The sequence below is a fragment of the Furipterus horrens genome, unplaced genomic scaffold, assembly GCF_987537825.1.
Source record: "Furipterus horrens unplaced genomic scaffold, mFurHor1.1.pri manual_scaffold_2, whole genome shotgun sequence".
In the NCBI taxonomy this organism is placed as follows: domain Eukaryota; kingdom Metazoa; phylum Chordata; class Mammalia; order Chiroptera; family Furipteridae; genus Furipterus; species Furipterus horrens.
In genome coordinates, this window is record NW_028327172.1 from 138,850,852 (window position 1) to 138,868,436 (window position 17,585).

Below are 17,585 nucleotides of genomic sequence, written 5' to 3' on the forward strand. Positions count from 1 at the left end.
TTACAACTTTAAGTTTAAGCAATGGCCTCTAGGAAAACGGCAGAAAAGAATCAGAGCTATTTAAGGGCCAGAGGAACCAGAAAGGGCAACAGGTAACTCAATGACTGCAAACATCAAATGGTAGGTACCTCCTCCATCTCTTCCAAAGTGGCCCTATTCCTACCTTGGGTAACTCTGCCTGGTAAAAAGCTTCTTTGTACTATTTTTGCAACCTCTGCATCTATATTTATTTCAAAATAAAATGTGAAAAAAAAAGCATTTCCTTACATTGATTAGAAATCTTACTTTCTGTACCCTACTTGGTCCTTAACCATGTGTGACAAGCTTAATTAATCCCTCTTCCATCAGAAAGCTTCCATTAGCTGTAACTCTCTTGCCCAGATCCTTGCCAAGAGTTTTCTTTCTCAAGGGCTCTCTTGTCCTATAGAGTATTTATTCAATCAGCAAATAAGTCACTGAGTACCCACCATTAGTGTAGTACGTTCTAGACTCTGGGGGTATAACAATGAACTATGTTCTTGCCTTGTGGAACCAATACTGAATTATATTTAATAATGTAACCTAACCTATTCTTAGACTTTCTAGTGGCTATATCCTATCACTAATTTTAGTTCACTTATAATCTACTGAATTCCGTAGTTCTCTCACTTGTACATCGATCAGATGTGTGCTCAAGAAGCTAGGTTACTGGATCCGAATTTATTTATGGTCACCCTTGCTAAATGTTATATTTTTAGAGTCTGCCCTTTTCTTCAGTTTGTCAAGAACTTCTAGAATATCAGTTTCTTTTCTATCTCTTAGCACCCACCCTATCCCTTCTAGTATCCTGTAGTCCATAAATCTGATCAATATGCCTCTCTGTATAATCATCTGAATTGGTCATTAAAGTGCTGACCAGGACAGTACTGCAGTCACTAAGAACCTATGGCATATGTCACCAGCATGCAACCAAGTAGACATGGATTCATTACTCAGCACTCCATGGCTTCCCTCCCTTGACAAGTCGTGAATCACCTGACTGTACTGGCATGTTCTACATCTGTCCGCAAAAATACAATTGAGTTTAGGCCAAACACCTTCGCAAAGTTCAGATGTAGTATGTTCACCAATTTTCTCCAGTCATCTTGAGGGCAAAGAAAATTTTTTTTTTTTTTAAATTAGAAGGTAAGAGTTAAAAAGGATGAACAACTGAAGGAGGACAGTTTCCAATATGAGTCAGAAAGCTTTAAAAATAAACACTAGGAAATGCTCTTTAATTAAGACAATTTATCTAATTACATGAACTCTTATCATACTATAGCTTTGACCAGGGTATAGTGTAACACAATTAACAACTTTAATAATTGGAAATTGTTTTCTATTGTTAAAGCCAAATATCTTTTTTCTTTTTCCCAACTAAAAGCTTTCTGCCTTCAATACAGTCACTGGTGGCTATTAATAAAATGGAAATGTCCTAAAATTTCCATAAGTATATTTGAACTTGATAAGTTCTACAGTTCATATCAGGGATTCAGGTTAAAATTACTTTTTAAAATGCTAATATATGTGAATCAAGCATCAAGCATAATAACATAAATTAACATTTACCACTTGGAATTGAAATACAAACAAAAAGATAATTTATGCATATGGTAATGATTGTTCTTTGGCACAAAATCTGAAAGCACTTTATGCATTTTAAGTGAATTTAAATTGTATGTAAACTTCCGGAGTATCATCTTCAAGCTTTAGAATTAACATCCAGCAGAAGTCATTATACAGACACAATCTGTGATTCTTGACAATTTGGCAAAAGCCAAGAATACTGTTGATTTTTTCCCACTAAGAAAAATTTAACCAATAACATTACACCTATTTGTGTTGAGAAGTGTTGTTATATGTTACTTAAAATTCTGTTCATTAGTCCTGGCTGGTGTGGCTCAGTTGGTTGGAGCACCATCCTGTAAATAACAAGGTCATAGATTCAATTCCCCATTGGGGCACATGCCTGGGTTGTGAGTTTGGTTCTCTTAGTGGCATGCAACAGGCAACTGATTGATGTTTCTCTCTCACATCAATGTTTCTCTCCCTTACCCTCTCTCTAAAAAACCATGTCCTTGGGTGAGGATAAAAAAATTAAGTTCATTGAAGTCAAATTTTTACTAGTCATATCTTTTATCCTAGATGTTAAGTCTACCTTAAAAGTAACAAAATTATATTTACTGCAAAATACTCTAAATTTGCTGCTCTTCAGTAAGTTCCCAAAGAAAACTGCAATAGTCTTATTTCAGTGCTAAGGTAACTAAAACAAAACCCATCACATTTTCTTGCTTCATATATGAAGCTGAGGATGTTTTTATTTTATTCAACAAAGATGTCTTAAACACAAGTATTTATAAGGAGTAGGCTTATATCCTATCATGCTATGTCCTATTTGCAATAATTCTTTTGCTCTTAAAATTTACAGTTCTGGAATTGAAGAATGTTAACATCCAGATAAGTTAAGAGAAAAACTTATCTGGATTAGATTTCTGCTGTGTTTCATCACTTAAAACAGTGATTTTCTGTTGGTGTGCTTCAATTTTTAGAACGTGCACTACCTGACTATTTAGTCAGGACGACCGACCTCTTTTTTTCTTAGATTGCCAAATGAAAAAATGGCAATAGCTAGCCCTGGCAGGGTAGCGCAATTGGTTAGAGTATTGTCCTGATACACTAAGGCTGAGGGTTTGATCTCTGTTCAGGGCACACACAAGAAGCAACCAATGAATGCATAAATAACTGGAACAAGTCAATGTCTGTCTGTCTGTCTCCCCCCACTCCCCCTCAAAATCAGTGAATAAATTTTAGAAAAAGGACATCAGCCAACAATCACCACCCAGTGTGAATAAGTCAGTTATACCTATTTTTTTGGTCAGGTCTGCAAAAGTGTAATACATTTTCTGGTGTGCTGCAGAATTTCACTAATTAGTGTATGCGTTCCATGAGATGAAATAGGTTGAAAATAGCTGAAAACATGTGCAACATGTTTGAAGAACATCCTTCCCCCACCAGTTCTGGCATGAATAGTGACACCTGTGAGCCAAGGAGTCTTCTAATGGCCATCTCAAGATAAGCATCATTAGCCTAAAAAGAAAGATTCAGAAGAGATCAGAAAAGCAGAAATATTGTTTTTTTTTATTTCAAGTATGTCACAGCTCTTTATGATGTAATTTTCATCCCCTTATTCAAAGAAAAGAAATTAAAATATGGGATGACTGACTGCCCTGCCCAGGACCACAGATGTCCATGGAAAACAGAAACCGAAGCTAACCTTGGGAATAAAAAGACAAGCATTCCTCTGCAGCCCTTGTGCCCTGAAAATTAATGCATTTCGGTCTGGGTTACCAGGCAGGCAAACTGATGTACTGCCAGAAACCCTAGTTTGGATCTCCTTTCTACCTAGCCTTCTCCACAGGTGGTCACACAGGAGACAGAGGCTGACTAGTTCTTCACAGTCCAGCCTGAAGGGACGTGCATCCCCTGCACAGCAGGCAGGCCTCTGAGAGCAGTGGGGTCTCCGCACGCTGCGCCTGTCACACAGGGCCCATAGCAGGTGCGTAGACAGAGAACAAACATTGGCCCTGAGTGAGACAGCTCAAGGGTGGGATCGGTTCACTTTGGCCCCCAAACCTTCCACTTGCCAAGAACCTTAAAGGATTGTAAAAACTATAAAATGTAAAGACAGAAACCAATGAAGACAAATGGCTCTTATTCTAAACCAAACCTGGCAAATTGTAAGAAAAAGAAGAAAATCAAAAGAGAAAGCAAGAAAATTCTAAAAGACCCTGAGGGTTTCAGAGAAGCCTGGATAGCCAGGCCTCAAAGAGAATTTAATTTAAAAAAATCAAACACTTATGTGACTGACATGTAGAATTGATTTTTTAAAAATTAGGTACTACAAATAGGTTAACTGAAAGATCATTTCTACTCTAAAAAGAAAATTGAATTTGTTCTACTCAATTTTTTCAAAGCTTAATTTTAAAAGGGTGTATACATTTTTAGCATTCATTCCCATGTGTACGAATTTTAACACTGGAAATTAACTGATAAAATTTCCAATATTTAGTTTCCCTAAATTTCCAAAGAAAGCTGTCCAAATTGGTTATTAAAGTTCCTTGGTTCTTTCTGCAGTTTATACAACATAAACTTTTGACCTGATCCTCATATACGAGAATGAGAAACGTAACAAGAGGAAAGGCAAGTGATCTGAGTTCTTTCTGCAGTGACGGTGGCCTTATCCACCCATTCCAATGCTGTCCTTGGTAAATAGCATGCAACTAATAGGAACTATCTAAGAATAAAATTTATATCCCTAAAGCAAAAACATTTTCTTGATAAAACTAACTAGCTCTTGGCTCTGGCTGGACAGCTCAGGTGGCTAGTGTGTCATCCTGATAAGCCAAGATTCTGGGTTCGATCCCCAGTCAGGGCACATACAGGAAGCAACCAATGAATGCACAACTAAGAGGAACAACAAACCGACGTCGCTCTCCCTCTCCGTCCCTCCACCCCTGCTTCTCTCTCTTAAAAAAAAAAAAAAAAAAAAAAGACAGAGAGAAAAAAACTTAACTGGCTTTCATGTAGAGGGAGTAAAAACAGTACTTGAGCTTCATCAGCATGAGGCTCTGATCAGGGAGACCACCAGTCACCCAGGACTGCCAACTGTCCCTTCTGAGCACAGACACTCGGGGCACAGGGAGAAGCAAAGTCATCCGCACTTTTCTGTCAGAGCCCTGTCTACTGTCCTGGAACTGTCACTGGAACTGCTGCACCGAAATTCTCCTCTGCGGCTCTCTTGGGAGGCACAGCCACCAGAAGCCCCTCCTCCCCCTCAGCTTACGGCCCACCAGGCAGCGTCCCATTCCCGATCGCCCCGCTGCTGCACGGGCCCTTCCCTTCTGGTTCTGCCCCACCAACGGACAGCGCGCCCCTCTCCCTTCCTAAACTCTGCCCCAGCAGCGCTCAGACACCAGATCCCGTTCCCCATGCCACCTCCTCCCAGGGCCCATGCAGGAGGGAGCAAGGGGAAGGGCTTCCCTACAAAGGGGCTGCCACTGCTGTGATCACGACATGGCAGAGATGAACGCTGGCAGCCTGGCACGAACATTTTCTCATAGAAACAGTGTAAAGGGTGGTCAAATTCCATTGCATCATCAGTACAACTCTCAGCTATATTAAGAATTGAGTTTTTATAGCTACGTAACATTGTTTCTATGGGAAAATTTGCTCCAAGCAATAAACAACAATCTACAAATTTTGATTCAGCCCCCCTCATGAAATAAACATCACCTATATGTTCATCTGAAGAGTCTTTACGCCTACCTAAAAATGACTAAAAAAGATAGTGTGGTCTGAAAGTTTTAATATTGAGTGCTGACAATACATACAAAATAAAAGTGTTTTTTTTTTTTTGTTTGTTTTGTTTTTACTAATTCATTTCACATTTATTCTTAAATCTCCTGTGTAAAACACTCCCACACCTAATGAACATATTATGCACACAACCTAGATAAGCTCATACTTTCAATGCACAGTATGGTAATGTAGCTTCACATATTCTCTCTGCAACAGGAATTTAATAATATCTGTTACGGGTTCTTTAATATCAGCAGGAAAATTCTGGGAAAGAAAAAGCTTATCTAACTTTGGAAGCTACTGTATGTGTAGTTACCACATTCACTCTAATTTTAAACATTCTATTTTTTAAAACTCAGTCATTAAAAGCATTTTTTGAGAACCTCATCCTTTTCCATAGCTTTCTGAAAAGTGGTCTGAGAGAGGACTTGGTCTGTTTCTAAGTAGCACTGTTCAGTTTACCCTGCACACTGCGCTTTTCACATAATCTTGTCTGCTCTTCAATTAATTATTCAGCCCAAACACCAAGAAGGTTGAAACAGTGGGTAAATCTAGACTACAACGCCACCCAGTGGTTGAAAAAGTTCACTGACACACAAAACAGTATACTATCATCCTTAAAAGTAAATTTCTCAACTGATTACAGTATCATCCACCAATATTTGAACAATACCTGCCTATTCTGTCATGTATGTCTTCAAGTAACACCTTTGGCAATTCACAAACTTCCCTATTCTATATATATTCCTAGCTCAAAGATAATCCGTTTCCTCTGAAAAAGAATTACTAAATTACATAAATATTTGATAGATTTTCTATTACATAAAATTCACCCCACCTAGATTATCAACCATAATACCATATGTAATGCGACATTAAATCAATCCCCCAAGTACACTGTTGTAGTATTTTGACTTTCTACTTTTGCAGTAATTCAATTACAAATTCCCACTAAAGCACCTAACTAAATGAAGAGGAAGGAACAATGACCCCATACCCTCTCCCCACCCCACCCTGGAAAACTACTACAGTGCCCCTTGGGTTTACCTGTGCAAAGAGCACTTTTCTAGAGGCAGATAAAGAGGGAAGGCTGAGGGGAACATAACCGCCTAGTGGCATTCCCTGTGCAATCATGGCCTGAACATAAATCATTTGTGAATCAATGCTGAAATGAATCTGGGATTTCCACACAGATCTACCTGAACTATAATACTAAGAAGATGGAAATGAGCCTGTCATAGCAAGAATAAGCAGCTGTCTGTAGAACTGAGAAAACGAACAGTCTCTGAAAGGTTACTGATGTTTGCTTTTTTTCACTGCCTATGTCTTCCTACCTCCTTCCCTTTCTTACTGTCATCAACCCTCATAAAAGCTTCTAGCACTCTCCCCTCAGTGTACCACTTCCTAAAGTATTTTTTTTAATGTAGAACTCCCCAAACTTCTTGTTTATTCCACTGCTATATTCTTTTGTGTTTATGTTAAAAAGTCAGCCTTAAAGAAAAGTGCCACTAGGAACATAAATATACACTGTCTTCAATTAACCTCTATAACCAAGGGCATAGCAATATCATAAACAGTATATTGAGCTTTCCCTTCCAAGCCTCTAACCCTTGACAATTCAAAACTGTAAAAACAGTTATTAACCACCCAAAATGTCCTCCTTTCTTAAAGTACATACCTTAAGGAATTTGGTAATGATGTCCATGTCTATATGATCATCACCTTTCCCTAAGGATTCTCCCAATGACTGAAGAAAAATAATGCTCCTGTTCATTAGTAAAGAGCAACAACTGAATAGCTTTGTTATCAACACCAGTCTAAACATGGCTCTTTATTACACAGACTCAGTTTCTATTAAAAAATCCGATGGAATTTCTAGATAATTAAAAAAAAATTGGCACTTAAATTGGAAAAGCATGTTATTTTTATGTATCAAAATACAGAAAGGGTAAGGGGAGTTACTGCTAATGCACATTTCTTTTCAAGGGAACAAAAATGTTCTAAAATTAGATTGTTTGATTCGTGTACCAGCCAATGAATATACTAAAAAACCATTGACTTGTACACTTTAAATTGGTAAATTGTATGGTATGTGAATTTCTCAATAAAGCTGTTGAAGAAAAGGAAAGGGGGAACAAAAGCCCAGAACTTGTTGCTCACACCAATTATTCCAATGAAATTTAAGGTCCATAGATAAATATTGGGGTGGGGAGAGGGGGTACAATTAAAAGGACATCCTCCTCAACTATGAGGTCAACATGTGCAAAAGCTAGGAATGAAAGGAAAAAGAAAACAATTTACATTTTATTAATTGTTGATCTGCAATTTTATACAAAAGCTATCCTGTGGGGAATGGTGGCATTGGTTCAGAAAATTGTGACGTCCGCCCCCCCACCCCCAATGCCCTGAAGACAGAGGCAATGAAACAGACTGAAAACGGTCTCAGGGGAAGTCCCACCTTTCTGGTAACAGGGACGTGATAAATAGATAACAACCACCTGTCCCCAGGCTGATTTTCACAGAGTAGGTTCAAAGCTTTGTAAATAAGTTATTCGCATCCTGTTTGGCAGGATTCCTTGCATACTTGCTACTAAATAAATCTGGACTCTAGGAAAGGGTCTGGAGCATTCTCACCAGAGGTGCTCACCCTTTGCTCTCCAGAACAGGCACAGTTTCTGGGTCATTTTCATTTGCGCTGTGGGACCTGCTGGTCCAGGAACCCCTCACTATCCCATATCACCAGCTTTTTTTTTTAAATTGAATATAAAAATGTAACAATCTAAGCCTAGATATACTTTAATTATACATAGGTACTGAAATGAAACTTTATATATATCTTCTATATAACTTTAAAAATTTTTTGGGTATGATAAAACTGTATAGCATTCACCTATGTGCAATGGCACACAGCAGGTTTTGCAAATATCTCTAATTTTGCTGGACTTCCCTTTTGAAGAGCATACTCTACATGTTCTGGTGGGATTCTTCTTTATGCCCGTGACTATCTTTTCTAAAATGTGGTCTTTAAGTTTTCCTGAAAGCCTGAAAGGTGAATCTTTGTAAGGAGCTCTTTTAGAGGACCAGAAGTTCCAGGTTCCATGCTACATTCATTTAAATAATCGGTTATCCATTTCCTGGCAACTTTGAGTAGAAATTGTTTGTATCTCATGTTATTCTGAATGGATTAAATAAAGCACAATTGATCAAAAAGAATGTTTTATACCATTTTAAACTTTTTCTTAAGATACTGCTGTTTGCCAAATACTGGTTTGCTCGATCAATCCCTTTCATGAATTTGTTGTAATCTAGCATGCACGTGGTTAACCATGTCATCTATAGAATTTCTCTTTCACTTTTTAGTGGATTTCATAGAAGCATCATGAATAGTTGGGATCATACACTCCAGCCTTTGTCTTTACACAAGATAAGAAGAATGTGTCCTTTCCGTAAAAACGTCATTTCCCCTCTCTGAAGATTCTTTAAGTTTTCTTAGTTCTTTTGGCCAGCCACGGTTCTCCCTTGTAGTACCACAGACCAGTGTTTTCTTTTCCAATAATATTTCAGCAGTAGAGATGCTGTTATAGTAATTATCCTGGTAAACATAATGCCAAGAATAGATACGGATCTAAGAGGGGGAATAGTTTCTTATAATTTTTTGCCTTCACTCAAATAGATTTCAAAATCGCAAATGTAGCATCTCACTTTCACAAAGCATTCTCGTTAAAAATTCCGTATTTTGTTATCTTTGCCAGATTGTATGTTCTGAAGCTGATATGTCCTGAATATGGTATCATTGCTTCATCTAGGGATAATTCCTGTTTAGGTCTATACAAAGACTGAAATTTTGGAATAAAGTAATCCAAAAGAGGCCTAATTTTGTAAAGTCTGTCTTCATTAGATGTAGCTTGTGAATTATAACTAAGATGAAAAAAAGTAAGGATTTGCTTGAACCTCATTCTGGTCACAATTTTAGGAAATATGGGAGCTTCAAGCAAAGGGGTCCATTGACCAATAATCTCTCCAATGTGATTTGTCTGTCCCATCAATATCAATAAACCGAGAAATTTCTTAATATTACTAGTGGTAACTTCCATCCATGGTAAAGTTTCAGCAGATGTTTTATAAAGTTTTTCCACTTGGCGGTGGTATAAATTGGTTTGAGAAGCAATTAATTTTTAAAAAATCATTATCAAAAAGTAAACCCGTCACTTCACTGATACTCCATGGATCACTAAGTTCAACAGTTACACCAGAAATATTCGTATAATCTGCTAAGGTTAGTGTAATGTCATTTTATGTCCACTTTTCTTCAAAATCACTTTCACTATCAGATTCTATTTCTTTTTTGCCATTTTGGTGGTCTAATATCAAATTCATAACTATCTTCTGACCGACTATCATCTTCCACATCACTGCTATATACTTCAAAGTCACTTGGACCATCAGAAAAAGCATCTGCGTATAATTCATTGAAAAATTCTTCACCGTCGCAATGTGCCATATTTGAAATTTTTGCAATACTAAAATTGTGATAAAACCCCGAATATCTAGAAAAATAATTTATAATAAACATGATTGAATATGATTACAAAAAACTTTTATCAAATCCTGTGTTACTCTCAGTTTTAAGAACTGTATAAGCTAATGCAAGTGCAAACACGAGTTAACTCATTATCGGTCAACATTTGGGCTTGAAAACACAAGTTTTTTCGTGACCGGTCAACAATGTGTTAAGCATTAAGAGCTTTAAATTAAGCCATACTGTTTGCTCAAGCTCGATATTTAGCTAATTCAACATTAATTCAGATTGCATATATCACTCCACATTCAACACACTGGCAAAAATTAGAAAACAAGACTGCCCAGTGTTGACAGGGATTAGGGATGTGAGACACACCCTGCTGGTGGGGCACAGACTGGTATAGCCGTTCTGGAGAGCAACTTAGCGGTACTTAGACAAGTTAAATTATATAAATCCAGCCGTCCCACTTCTGAGTCCAGAGGGATGATGGACAAGCTTATTCATCACAAAGCTGTTTGTGGTAATAGAGAGTTGGGAGTAATCTAGATGTCCATCATTATGGGGGAACAAAAGTAAAAGGCAGGATATAAACTATTAGCAGTTAAAAGCAAAGGTTTAGATGTACAGGACATAATGCATCAAGGATAGATATTAAAAACACAGTTCAAAGTATAAAAAGAAAAAGTAAAAAACAAAATGAAGACTTTCAAGTACAATGCCATTTATGTAAGTCAAAAACACATGCACACAAAACACTACTGGTTTTGGAAGACCACCAAGAAATGAAACAACGCACATGAAACATATTAGAATCACTACTTTTGAAGGCAGGAAGTAGAGTAATGTGAGTGGAGAATGAAAAAAAGGGAATGAACAAATGAAAGCATGAAATGAAAGAGGCTTTGTAATGACCGAAGACAACAGTTTTCTCTGAACTGAGCAACCTGATGAACTCAACCATTTGCTCCAGGTGTGAGAAATATTCACAATAAAAACACCAGGACATAGGACTTCGGCAGTAAACAAGGCATTGTTTATTCACAGGTCTGCTGAGCTGGGCACACAGCCAATCAGGGACATGCGTACATCGAAGCAGAAAAAGCAAACTGGTTTTATACTAACATGAGTAGCCACCAGCCCCCCAATCTCCCCCTTTTTTTTCCCATTACTGGATACTCAGGAGTTACAATCTAACGTGATTAACTAAGGATAAGGGTAATTTAGTGAGGGGTCTGTTTCCAGCTCTCACTTGCCCTGTGTTTGGGTGTGGTGATAAGCCTATCTCTAGCTCTCCTTTGAAGAGTCCCAGAGTCCCTGCCTTTGGGTTGACTATCTTCCCCCTTTGATTTTCAGACATCTGTGATGAGTTGCGGAATGTTTTTTTTTCCTGACTTGTATGCTAATATTTTCCCTTCCTTTACTGTTGACTCAGAGACTGACCCCCTAATTCAAGATTTAATTACATATATCCTTTGCTGTTTATTTTTTACTGGTTTGAGAGTCACCAATTTCTTTGTCCCTTATACAGAGAATGAAAGGAGTGATGGGGAATGAGATAAGGTGAGTGTAGCGATTACTTTAACTTTCAACTGTGATGTTTTCTTCATGAACTTTCAAATCATTCTGTGTGTCTTCCTCTCCAGGTTCTTGATCACCCACAAGTTCATTGAGGTATTGCTGATCAATCTTATCCAAAGCTGCTTTTAGGTCACTCCTCAGTGAAAGGTGAAAAATTACACCTAGCATGAAATGTCAGTGATGTTTCACTTGACTTTTCACTAATAATAAGCACAACTTATTTTAAACTATCAGTCAAGATGGCGGAGTAGGTAAACACTGTTCTGGCCTCCTCCCATGACCGCATCAATATTCCAACTAAGTGACAGAACTGCCACCACTGAGAACCACCGGAAGACTACTCTGAACGCCCTAAATATTCGGAAGTGTCAACAGTCTAAAATGAGTGTCTTATCCACATCCTAGGCTATCACTATGTTTCTAACAACAGCAAATTCCACATTCTATTCAGTTTGTGACAATTTAATAAAAATGAAAGCCTTAAAGCTGGACCCTTACCATACACTATATACAAAAGTCAACTCAAAATGGATCAAAGACCTAAATATAAGAGCTGAAACTATAAAACTCTTTTAAAAGAAAATACAGGGGGAAAGCTTCATGACATTGGATTTTGTAACATTTTCTTATTACAACACCAAAAGCACAGGCAACAACAACAAAAATAGATAAGTGGGACTTCCTCAAAATTAAAGTTTTCAGCCCTGACTGCTGTGGCTCAGTGGATTGAGCATTGGCCTGCAAGCCAAGTGTCACTGGTTTGAATCCCAGTTAGAGCACATGACTAGGCTGCACGTCAGGTCCCCAGTTGGGGGCGCAAGTGAGAGGCAACCACACAGTGATGTTTCTCTCCCTCTCTCCTTTCCCCTTTCTCTAAAAATAAATAAACAAGTAAATAAATAATTTTTAAAAAATTAAAAACTTTTGTGCATAAAAGACACTAGCAAAAGAGTGAAATATAACCCATGGGAAGGAAGAAAATATCTGCAAATCATATATTTGATATTGATATCCAGAATACGTAGAAACTCCTACAACTTAACAACGAAAAACAACCATGATTAAAAACAGGCAAAGGATGTGAAGACATAAAAATGGGCAATAAGCAAATGAAAAGATGCTCAACATCACTAGTAAGTAGGGACATAAAAATCAAAACCACAATGAAATATCACTTCATACCCATTTGGATGGCTGTTATCCAAAACAACAAAACAAAAACCCAGAATATAACAAGTGGTGGCTAGGATATGGAGAAATGGAACTCTTTTTTTTTTTTTTTTTTTTTCACTTGTGAAAATTTAATGAACTCCCCTCCATGTGGCTTCAAGCTACCAGCACACAGGCCCCACCAACACTTTTAATCTTCTCTTCAGCTCTTCTGCTGAAGAATTTGGCCTTCACAATGACAGGCTGCTTTGGGAGCTTTCCCTTCCCCAGAACTTTGTAGTAGCCCGATCGCACCACATCAATGATGGGAGCGACTCCGGTCTTGCTTTTCGCAGCATTTACCTGTGTCTGCTCACTGACCAAGGTCCACAGTTTGTCAAGGTTGACAGTGGGGCAGAAGCTCTGGTTCCTCTTTAAGTGGAAATGCCTCATACCAACTTTCCCAAAGTAGCCTGGGTGATATTTGTCGAAGTTGATCCTGTGATGATGCAAGCCACCAGCATTACCTCGGCCTCCCGGGTGCTTCCTGTGCTTGCCGATACGGCCATGGCCGTGGCTCACGTGGCCCCTAAGTTTCCGGGTCTTCCTCAGTCTGGATGGCATGTTGATGGCCGAAATGCAAGAGGGAGGTCCTGAGAAATGGAACTCTTGCACATTGCTGGAAGTATAAAATGGTGGGGCTACTGTGGAAAACTGTTGGCAATATCTCAGAAAGTTAAACATATTCACACCAAGACACATTATAATCAAAATGTCAAAAGGTAAAGACAAGAAGATTCTTAAAAGGAGCAAGAGAAAAACAAGTTGTTACATACAATGAAACCCAAATAAGACAATCAGCAGATTTTTCAACAGAAGCTTTGCAGGCCAGAAAGCAGTGGCACAATATATTCAAATTACTGAAAGAAAGAAGTTCCAACCAAGAAAACTCTACCTGGCAAAATTATAATTCAGAATTGGAGAGTTTTCCAGAAAAACAAACACTAATAGAGTTCATCACCACTAAACTGGCCTTACGAGAAATGTTAAAGGGACCTTTTTAAGCTGAAAAGAAAGGATGCTAATTAGTAACAAGAAAACAATATGAAAGTATGAATTTCATTGGTAAAGGTAAATATAAAGGTGGTGAGTGAATCACCGATAAGGCAAAAGTAGTAATAATAATTATAACTATAGTAATTACTTAAGGGATACACAAGATAAAAACATGTAAAATGTGACATCAAAAACATAAAACATAGGCTGGGTAAAGTAAAAATGCAGGCTTCAGAACGCATTCAAACTTAAGTTGTTATCAACTTAAAATAGTCTGTTCTAGTTATAAAATAAATGAATCACGAGGATGTAATGTACAACACGGTGACTATAGTTAATAATACTATATCGCATATTTGAAAGTTGCTAAGACTGTAGCTCTTAAAAGTCATCATAAGAAAAAAAATTATAACTATGTATGACATTCGGTGTTAACTAGACTTACTGTGATCATTTTGCAAAATATACAAATATCAAATCATTGTGTTGTACACATGAAATTAATATAATGTTATATTGTCAATTATATCTGAATTTTTTTAAATGTGCAGATAAGAAATTCCATATTATTTGATACAGACTGGAACAAGATTAGCTAGAGTAGGTTGTCATAAATTAATATTAAAAGCTAGAAGATTTTTCAACTAATGAAACATGAGTAGCAGAAAAATTAAATGAGATAAAAACTTAATAGTTCACAGCAGTATTTTATTCTATCTTTTAAGATGGAAAATGACTGAGGATACAGAAGTGAAATGAAACAGTATAAAAATAAAAGCCACTAACTGTTTCCAAGAATTTAGGTTAAGAAAGCATTAGAAAGGACTAGAACTAAAGAAAGATAAATTGCTGTTAACATTAATAATATAAATAAGATTTTTAAAAATTAATCTATGTCTTGGAGGAAAATAAAGTTAAACAGAGAATTATCAAATGATTCAACAATTCCACTTCTGGGTATATTGGCAAAAGAAGTGAAAGAAGGGACACTGGAACAGGTATTTGTACACCTATGTTCATAGCAGATTTATTCACAATATACAAAAGGTAGAAACAACCCAATGTCCATTGAGGATGAATGAATAAACAAAATGAAGTTCATACATACAATGGAGTGTATTTCAGCCTTAAAAAAGAAGGAAATTCTGATATATGCTACAATGTGGATGAACGTTCAAGGTATTATAAGTTAGAAGACTGATCCAGTGGAGCCTTCAAATGATCTTAGCCACTCACCTGCCTGCAGTCCTCAGATGACTGCAATCACCTGCAAGATCCTAAACCAAAAACTGCCCAGCCTAGCTCAATCAAACCACAGAACTGTGAGAGAGATTATCTTAAGTCACTAGGTTTCAGATAACTGAAAAAAATTTTAAAACAATAAATTGCTATTAAGTTTTGGGTGGTTTACTACATAGGCATAAATAACCATACCTGTTTCTAAGTAATTGACAGAGCAAGTAGATAAGATAGTAAGGTCACAGAGTACCTTAACAACACTATTGCAATTTCCAAAGCCTAAAACCTAGTCTTTTCAAGATTCCATGAAATATCTGCCAAAACAAACCATATGCTGAGATATAAACTATATCAAAGACCTAAATGCAAAAGCTAAAACCATTAGGCTTTTAGGAGAATATACAGAAGAATATCTCTTCAAGACCTTGGGATAGGCAAAGGTTTAAGCAAAAAACAAACAAACAAAACAAACAAGCAAAAAACAAAAGCAATAACCATTAACCAAAAGCTGATAAAGTAGACTTCATCAAAGCTTAAAACTGTCCCCCTCAAAAGACACCAATAAGCCATAGCCCAGGAGAAAGCCACAAAATATCTATCTGTATCTCACAAAGGACTTATATCCAGAATACATGAAGAACTCTTACAATTTCAAAATAAAAAGACAAACAACCCAATTTAAAAATGAACAAAAGACTTTAACACACATTGCACATAAAAAGATATAACCAATAAGTCCATGAAAAGAGCTCATAATCTTTAGTTATCATGGAAGTGTGACTAGAATCACAGAGATACTATTATAAATACAAGAAAATGGTTAAAACTTAAGACTAATAATAACAAATGCCAATGGCATTTGGAAATATCTGGCATTTCTTAAAAAACTAAGTATACATTCCCTCTTACTATTGAGCAATTCCACTTCCAGGTCTTTACCCAAGAGAAGTAACATAGGTTCAAAATAAGATTTGTATCAGAATGTTCATAGCAGTTTTAGTCATAACAGCCCCAAGTTGAAAACATATTGTGGTATATTCATATGACTGAATATCACTGGCAATGAAAAGGAACAAACTAATGGTATCCACAATGACATTAATTAATCTTAAAAATATGCCAAGCAAAAGAAGCCAGACACTCCATATGACTTCATCTATAAGAAATAAAACAAGAAAAATTAATCTATGGTGACAGAATGTAAAAAGGTGGTTGCCCAAGAACGGAGAAGGAGAAATATGGGATTAACCAGGGAGCTCTCTTGGTTGATGAAAATATTCTATCTTCACAAGTGTAGTGGTTACAAGCTTGTATGTATTTGTCAAAATACACTGAATTGCATGCTTAGGATATGTGCTTTTTTAAAAAATTAAAGAAAACTTCTCTCATTTTTGCCTATAATAATGCAATTGATCAAACTCCGTCAAACTCCCTATTAGTCTAGTTTATGTGGTACAGTGATGTTCTTCTAGCTTTGTCCTGAATTCTTGTTAACTTCTGGTGTGAAGATCAACTTAGTAAGTTCCTAAAATCCTCTTTCTCCGCTGTTTCTTCAACAGTTTTAGCATTCCTATCAGTGAAGAGCTGACCAACAGGCTTTTCTATGTGTACGGGGAGGGGGTGGAGAGAATGTAATAAAAATCAGGTTCTACCAGTAGAAAGGAACCAAAGTCTTTTACAAACTGAGTCTGCCCTTCCTCTACATTTCAGTTGGGCACAAACCCTTAGTAAACCACAGACATGAAAAACCAGAAGAATTGGGACACAATCCCGAAATCTGGGTGTTAAGTATATGGGGCAGTTAGGGAAACTACAAGGGAATAAGAGGCAGCTGGGGGAAATTTTGCCAAACTCTTGGGTTTTCGTGCAACTGCTCCATTTCCTCCCTAAGGTTCCCGAGTAAAGGGGGTCAAGGGGTGGACCTGGAAGGGCCGCTCTAAGGTAGTGGGGGGCGGGGCGGCTCTCGCTAAGCCCTATGCCCACCGGAGTTCTCTCCCCTCTCGCCAACCCCTACATAACCCCGAGCCAAAGACCCCCAAGACTCTTCACCACCAACAGGTTCCGATCCTCCACCAGCTGCTGCTTCCGGAGGATCTCCGACTTCAGAATGTCCACGTTGCTCCATTCTCCTTCTCTAACTCCTCCGGCTAAGCCTCACTCACAGCGGGGCGGCGAACCCATGAAAGAACGCGAACCCACACACTGGCGGACAACACTGACAGAGGCCACTTCCGACGGAAGCTGAGGTGAGCGAAAGAAAAGAGAGCGCTCCAGCGCGTCTGTTGTTGACGAAGGCGCTGTGGATTAGCGGCCCCTGGCGGCGCCCTCCGGAAGCGCGCCTGTACTTACCTCTACTACAGATACAGGTGAACTGAAACACGAGTCCGCTGAGTATTGTGGAGGTCGACAAGCTTCATTGTTAGTGATGTTATCATACCTGCTTGTACGTACTAGTTCAGGTCCAAAAAACCTCCTCGCAGAACACCTCATTTAGGTTAAATAGGCCAGATCTTTATTTGTTAAACCAGAAGTTCACATCAAAGTTTTTGAAGCTACCTGCTTGCCAAAATTAATGTACTAAAGAGTGAGAGAAACATGAACACTACTACCATCTCATTAGTATAAAGGGCAGTGTTCATCCCTAGCCTGTTAAATTACCTATAAA

At 37.7% G+C, this 17,585-nt stretch overlaps 1 protein-coding gene and 1 pseudogene across 1 annotated transcript; both read right to left on the reverse strand.

Annotated features, from left to right (window-relative positions):
* Positions 1–2,893: 2,893 nt before the first annotated feature.
* PRPF18 (pre-mRNA processing factor 18) lies at positions 2,894–16,799 on the reverse strand. The gene is given in 8 exon segments (XM_090291287.1): positions 2,894–3,075; positions 3,078–3,105; positions 5,554–5,641; positions 5,766–5,932; positions 7,055–7,130; positions 11,481–11,620; positions 16,407–16,433; positions 16,773–16,799. Coding segments are annotated over 8 exon segments (735 nt in total).
* On the reverse strand, positions 12,760–13,273 carry LOC150019588 (large ribosomal subunit protein uL15 pseudogene; annotated as a pseudogene).
* Positions 16,800–17,585: the final 786 nt, after the last annotated feature.